Source organism: Somniosus microcephalus, chromosome 6 (genome assembly GCF_052327205.1).
Source record: "Somniosus microcephalus isolate GS21.2 chromosome 6, FLI_Smic_1.0, whole genome shotgun sequence".
NCBI lineage: Eukaryota > Metazoa > Chordata > Chondrichthyes > Squaliformes > Somniosidae > Somniosus > Somniosus microcephalus.
The window spans coordinates 4,024,124-4,031,462 of record NC_140992.1 but is presented as its reverse complement, the minus strand read 5'-3'; the positions used below and the strand labels follow the sequence as shown (position 1 = coordinate 4,031,462).

At 55.8% G+C, this 7,339-nt stretch overlaps 1 protein-coding gene across 2 annotated transcripts in view; it reads left to right on the top strand.

Annotated features, from left to right (window-relative positions):
- The first annotated feature begins 4,167 nt into the window (after positions 1-4,167).
- The window catches only part of LOC147115373 (claudin-1-like), a 44,391-nt gene continuing 41,219 nt past the window's right edge, over positions 4,168-7,339 (top strand). The window contains exons 1-2 of one of the 2 annotated variants that reach the window (XM_085989639.1): positions 4,168-4,288; positions 4,659-4,905. In XM_085989639.1, coding sequence (XP_085845765.1) covers positions 4,683-4,905 — 223 coding nt within the window. In that variant the 5' untranslated portion in view covers positions 4,168-4,288; positions 4,659-4,682. Of the gene's footprint in view, positions 4,366-4,658; positions 4,906-7,339 lie in introns of both variants that reach the window. The other variant, XM_085989638.1, reaches the window with a different exon arrangement.

Here is a 7,339-nt window from a genome sequence, read left to right as displayed (position 1 = left end):
AAGCCCAGACAGACTCCGACCAAGACCACACAGACTCCGACCAAGCCCAGACAGACTCCGACCAAGCCCAGACAGACTCCGACCAAGACCACACAGACTCCGACCAAGCCCAGACAGACTCCGACCAAGCCCAGACAGACTCCGACCAAGACCAGACAGACTCCGACCAAGCCCAGACAGACTCCGACCAAGCCCAGACAGACTCCGACCAAGCCCAGACAGACTCTGACCAAGCCCAGACAGACTGTGACCAAGCCCAGACAGACTCTGACCAAGCCCAGACAGACTGTGACCAAGCCCAGACAGACTCCGACCAAGCCCAGACAGACTGTGACCAAGCCCAGACAGACTCTGACCAAGCCCAGACAGACTGTGACCAAGCCCAGACAGACTCCGACCAAGCCCAGACAGACTCCGACCAAGCCCAGACAGACTCCGACCAAGACCAGACAGACTCCGACCAAGACCAGACAGACTCCGACCAAGCCCAGACAGACTCCGACCAAGCCCAGACAGACTCCGACCAAGCCCAGACAGACTCCGACCAAGCCCAGACAGACTCCGACCAAGCCCAGACAGGCTCCGACCAAGCCCAGACAGACTCCGACCAAGCCCAGACAGACTCCGACCAAGCCCAGACAGACTCCGACCAAGCCCAGACAGACTCCGACCAAGCCCAGACAGACTGTGACCAAGCCCAGACAGACTCCGACCAAGCCCAGACAGACTCTGACCAAGACCAGACAGACTCCGACCAAGCCCAGACAGACTCCGACCAAGCCCAGACAGACTCCGACCAAGCCCAGACAGACTCCGACCAAGCCCAGACAGACTCCGACCAAGCCCAGACAGACTCCGACCAAGCCCAGACAGACTCCGACCAAGCCCAGACAGACTCCGACCAAGCCCAGACAGACTCCGACCAAGCCCAGACAGACTCCGACCAAGCCCAGACAGACTCCGACCAAGCCCAGACAGACTCCGACCAAGCCCAGACAGACTCCGACCAAGCCCAGACAGACTCCGACCAAGCCCAGACAGACTCCGACCAAGCCCAGACAGACTCCGACCAAGCCCAGACAGACTCCGACCAAGCCCAGACAGACTCCGACCAAGCCCAGACAGACTCCGACCAAGCCCAGACAGACTCCGACCAAGCCCAGACAGACTCCGACCAAGCCCAGACAGACTCCGACCAAGCCCAGACAAGCTCCGACCAAGCCCAGACAGGCTCTGACCAAGCCCAGACAGACTGTGACCAAGCCCAGACAGACTCCGACCAAGCCCAGACAGACTCCGACCAAGCCTAGACAGACTCCGACCAAGCCCAGACAGACTATGACCAAGCCCAGACAGACTCTGACCAATCCCAGACAGACTCCGACCAAGACCAGACAGACTCAGACCAAGACCAGACAGACTCTGACCAAGACCAGACAGACTCTGACCAAGACCAGACAGACTCTGACCAAGCCCAGACAGGCTGTGACCAAGACCAGACAGACTGTGACCAAGACCAAACAGACTCTGACCAAGACCAGACAGGCTGTGACCAAAACCAGAGACTCTGACCAAGCCCAGACAGACTCCGACCAAGCCCAGGCAGACTCCGACCAAGCCCAGACAGACTCCGACCAAGCCCAGACAGACTCCGACCAAGCCCAGACAGACTCCGACCAAGCCCAGACAGACTCCGACCAAGCCCAGACAGACTCCGACCAAGCCCAGACAGACTCCGACCAAGCCCAGACAAGCTCTGACCAAGCCCAGACAGGCTCTGACCAAGCCCAGACAGACTGTGACCAAGCCCAGACAGACTCCGACCAAGCCCAGACAGACTCCGACCAAGCCTAGACAGACTCCGACCAAGCCCAGACAGACTATGACCAAGCCCAGACAGACTCTGACCAATCCCAGACAGACTCCGACCAAGACCAGACAGACTCCGACCAAGACCAGACAGACTCTGACCAAGACCAGACAGACTCTGACCAAGACCAGACAGACTCTGACCAAGCCCAGACAGGCTGTGACCAAGACCAGACAGACTGTGACCAAGACCAAACAGACTCTGACCAAGACCAGACAGGCTGTGACCAAAACCAGAGACTCTGACCAAGCCCAGACAGACTCCGACCAAGCCCAGGCAGACTCCGACCAAGCCCAGACAGACTCCGACCAAGCCCAGACAGACTCCGACCAAGCCCAGACAGACTCCGACCAAGCCCAGACAGACTCTGACCAAGCCCAGACAGGCTGTGACCAAGACCACACAGACTCTGACCAAGACCAGACAGACTGTGACCAAGCCCAGACAGACTGTGACCAAGACCAGACAGGCTGTGACCAAGACCAGACAGACTCTGACCAAGACCACATCGGACTATCAGCACCTGGACACAGCCACGCACATTCAGGGAAGGGTAAGAGGAACAGAGAGAAAGGGGAGGGGCAAAGGGGGACTTTCAAAACTACTTTAGTTACCAATGATTAAAAGAAAGAAAGGCTGGTTATTCTCCAGTGCCTTTCACAACCTCAGGACATCCCAAAGCGCTTCACAGCCAATGAAGTACTTTTTGAAGTGTAGTCACTGTTGTAATGTAGGAAACGCAGCAGTCAAATTGTGCACAGCAAGCTCCCACAAACAGCAATGTGATAAATGACCAGATAAACCATTTTTATGTAGATTGAGGGATAAATATTGGCCAGAAGTCCGGGAAGAACTCCCCTGCACTTCTTTGAATAGTGCCAAGGGATCCTTTATGTCCATCTGAGAGAGCAGATGTGGCCTCAGTTTAATGTCTCATCTAAAAACGGCACCTCCGGCAGTGCGGCATTCCCTCAGTACTGACCCTTGGACACTGTGGCGCTCCCTCAGTACTGACCCTTGGACAGTGCGGCGCTCCCTCAGCACTGCCCACCCGACAGTGCGGTGCTCCCTCAGTACTGCCCCTCTGACAGTGCAGCGCTCCCTCAGTACTGCCCCTCCGACAGTGCAGCACTCCCTCAGTACTGCCCCTCCGACAGTGCGGCGCTCCCTCAGTACTGCCCCTCCGACAGTGCAGCACTCCCTCAGTACTGCCCCTCCGACAGTGCGGCGCTGCCTCAGTACTGCCCCTCCGACAGTGCGGTGCTGCCTCAGTACTGCCCCCGCCGACAGTGCGGCGCTGCCTCAGTACTGCCCCTCCGACAGTGCGGCGCTCCCTCAGTACTGACCCTCCGACAGTGCGGCGCTCCCTCAGTACTGCCCCTCCGACAGTGCGGCACTCCCTCAGTACTGCCCCTCCGACAGTGCGGCGCTCCCTCAGTACTGCCCCTCCGACAGTGCGGCGCTCCCTCAGTACTGCCCCTCCGACAGTGCGGCGCTCCCTCAGTACTGCCCCTCCGACAGTGCGGTGCTCCCTCAGTACTGCCCCTCCGACAGTGCGGCGCTCCCTCAGTACTGCCCTTCCGACAGTACAGCACTCCCTCAGTACTGCCCCTCTGACAGTGCAGCGCTCCCTCAGTACTGACCCTCCGATAGTGCGGCGCTCCCTCAGTACTGCCCCCGCCGACAGTGCGGCGCTCCCTCAGTACTGCCCCTCCGACAGTGCAGCACTCCCTCAGTACTGCCCCTCCGACAGTACAGCACTCCCTCAGTACTGCCCCTCCGACAGTGCGGCGCTCCCTCAGTACTGCCCCTCCGACAGTGCAGCACTCCCTCAGTACTGCCCCTCCGACAGTGCGGCGCTGCCTCAGTACTGCCCCTCCGACAGTGCAGCGCTGCCTCAGTACTACCCCTCCGACAGTGCGGCGCTCCCTCAGTACTGACCCTCCGACAGTGCGGCGCTCCCTCAGTACTGCCCCTCCGACAGTGCGGCGCTCCCTCAGTACTGCACTGAAAGTGTCAGCCTGGATTTTTGTCCTCAAGTTTTTAAATCATATATATATTAATGACTATTATGGTGTCAATTACCTTATTGGAGGAGGGACTGTCAGTGACACACTGTGCAGTCTGACAGTGGTTTCCCACCAACAGCCTTTAAATATAAATTTAGAATGAGAAGGACTCCGGGTCTAGTTCTCGTTAAAATGTTAACCTTTTATCTGATAGCGGTTGTGCAGACTGAGGCTTTGACAGGCGGTTTGTTCCTGGTTTTGGTTCCTGTTATGTTGGGTTTCCTGGGAGGCTGCTGGAAGGTGTGAAGCCGAGGATGAGACGCAGAGAGAGGCTGACAGCCGGGGTTTGGCCGCTGGAAGCGGAGCGGGGATCCGCCCAGTACACAGCGAGGTGTGGCTCACAGTCCAGGTACATCTTGCAGCACTCGGCAGCACCGCTCCAGCACCGGGACATTAAACCTTCTTCAACCTCCGTGAGAGACCCAGGTACAGTGTCTGAGTGAGGGGCTGAGAGGGAATTTCCTCCAGTCTGAGTGAGGGGCTGAGGGGGAATTTCCTCCAGTCTTTGAGTGAGGGGCTGAGAGGGAATTTCCTCCAGTCTTTGAGTGAGGGGCTGAGGGGGATTTTGCTCAGTCTTTGAGTGAGGAGGAATTTCCTCTAGCCTTTGGGTGAGGGGCTGGGGGGGAATTTCCTTCAGTCTTTGAGTGAGGGGGTGATTCCTTCATTGATTTGGTTATTTTTAACTAGCTGCTCAATCTGACTCTTTGTTTTCTTTGCAGTCAGGGTTCTGAGAAGACCCCGGAATGGCTAATTCTGGACTCCAGCTGTTGGGTCTTGCCCTGGCTTTCATCGGATGGGTTGGGATCATTGCCAGCACCGCTCTGCCCCAGTGGAGGACCTCCTCTTACGCCGGGGACAACATTGTCACCGCCCAGGCCATCTACGAGGGGCTCTGGATGTCCTGTGTGTCCCAGAGCACTGGGCAGGTCCAGTGCAAAATCTATGATTCGATGCTGAAACTCAACAGTAAGTGAATGTGGACAACATGTGCAGCAAGTCTCTGGGGCTCTGGTCTGCTCTTAACAGAATAACCCTTTAATCAAAGAATTGATGGTCAGTGTCACTCCATCACCCAGCCCTCAATCACTTTCTAGGATGCACTGAACTCTGGCAATATTTGTAGAAGTTGTACTTACGGTATGTTTCTGTTTGTAAGTCCAGATGTGAGGCTCACCCCTCTGTTAGTTAATTCAAGGGCAGCTAATGGGTCGGATTTACTGGGTTGACTGGTTGAGTGATCTCCCGGTCTCCGCTCTGTAGGCGGTTGTCGAGTTGCTGGGAGGTTGTTCACTGCACCCAGTGTGACTATCCTGCTTCAGTGTGTCTGGAGACCCAGGCAGGTTGGACTGACACGAGCTGGGGGGTGGTGAAGCCTCTGGAATGTTCCTACTCTTCTAAAAAGTGCGAAATGGCCGTGCAGAAAGTGAGCTATTTGCTTCAACCCCTTTTTTGGTGAACCCGAGTTAACTCCAAACTTGTTCACCCAGAGAATGAAATGGAGAGGATTTAGTTTTACCTGTTTCAGTACAACATTAATGTGAAGTGGGTTGTCCAGCTGGGTGGGACTGGCACTTGTCCGGTGCCATTCTTATCTGTCCAGGCTTGTCAGAGAATCACCTGCAGTGGCTTCTCCTCCCGCTCCCACATCGTTACCTCTGGTGTCCCCCAAGGATCTATCCTTGGCCCCTCCTACATGTTGCCCCTCGGTGACATCATCCGAAAACACAGCGTCAGTTTCCACATGTACGCTGACGACACCCAGCTCTACCTCACCACTACTTCTCTCGACCCCTCCACGGTCTCAATGTCAGACTGCTTGTCCGACATCCAGTTCTGGATGAGCAGAAATTTCCTCCAACTAAATATTGGGAAGACCGAAGCCATTGTTTTCGGTCCCCGCCACAAACTCCGTTCCCGAGCCACTGACTCCATCCCTCTCCCTAACATCTGTCTGAGGCTGAACCACACTGTTCGCAACCTTGGTGTCATATTTGACCCTGAAATGAGCTTCCGACCACATATTCCCGTCATTACTAAGACCGCCCATTTCCACCTCTACAACATCACCCGACTCCGCCCTTGCCTCAGCTCATCCCCTGCTGAAACCCTCATCCAGGCCTTTGTCACCTCCAGACTTGACTATTCCAACGCACTCCTGGCCGGCCTCCCAGGTTCCATCCTCCATAAACTTGAAGCCTTCTAAAACTCGGCTGCCCGTGTCCTAACTCGCACCAAGTCCCGTTCACCCTCACCCCCTGTGCTCACTGCCCCGTGTCCTAACTCACACCCAGTCCCGTTCACCCCTCACCCCCTGTGCTCACTGCCCCGTGTCCTAACTCACACCCAGTCCCGTTCACCCATCACCCCCTGTGCTCACTGCCCCGTGTCCTAACTCACACCCAGTCCCGTTCACCCATCACCCCCTGTGCTCACTGCCCCGTGTCCTAACTCACACCCAGTCCCGTTCACCCATCACCCTGTGCTCGCTGACCTACATTGGCTCCCGGTCCGGCAACGCCTCGATTTAAAAATTCTCATCCTTGTTTTCAAATCCCTCCATGGCCTCGCCCCTCCCTATCTCTGTAATCTCCTCCAGCCCCACAACCCCCCGAGATCTCTGCGCTCCTCCAATTTTGCCCTCTTGTACATCCCTGATTATAATCGCTACACCATTGGCGGCCATGCCTTCAGCTGCCTGGGCCCCAAGCTCTGGAATTCCCTCCCTAAACCTCGCCGCCTCTCTCTTTCCCATTACATGAAAATGCTCCTTAAAACCGACCTCTTTGACCAAGCTGTTTGGTCGCCTGTCCCAATATCTCCTTGTGTGGCTCGGTGTCGAATTCTTTTTGATAATCGCTCCTGTGAAGCACCTTGGGGAGTTTAAGAACTTAATAACATAAGAATCAGGAGCAGGAGTCGGCCATTTGGCCCTCGAGCCTGCTCCGCCATTCAATAAGATCACAGCTGATCATCGACCTCAACTCCACTTTCCCGCCCGATCCCCATATCCCTCGATTCCCCTAGAGTCCAAAAATCTCTCGATCTCAGCCTTGAATATACTCAAAGACTGAGCCTCCACAGCCCTCTGGGGTAGAGAATTCCAAAGATTCACCGCCCTCTGAGTGAAGACATTCCTCATCTCAGTCTTAAATGGCCGACCCCTTATCCTGAGACTGTGACCCCTGGTTCTAGACTCTCCAGCCAGGGGGGAAACAACCTCTCAGCATCTACCCTGTCAATCCCCCTCAGAATCTTGTATGTTTCAATGAGATCACCTCTCATTCTTCTAAACTCCAGAGAGTATCGGCCCATTCTACACAATCTCTCCTCATAGGACAGCCCTCTCATCCCAGGAATCAATCTAGTGAACCTTCGTTGCACCGCCTCCAAGGCAAGTATA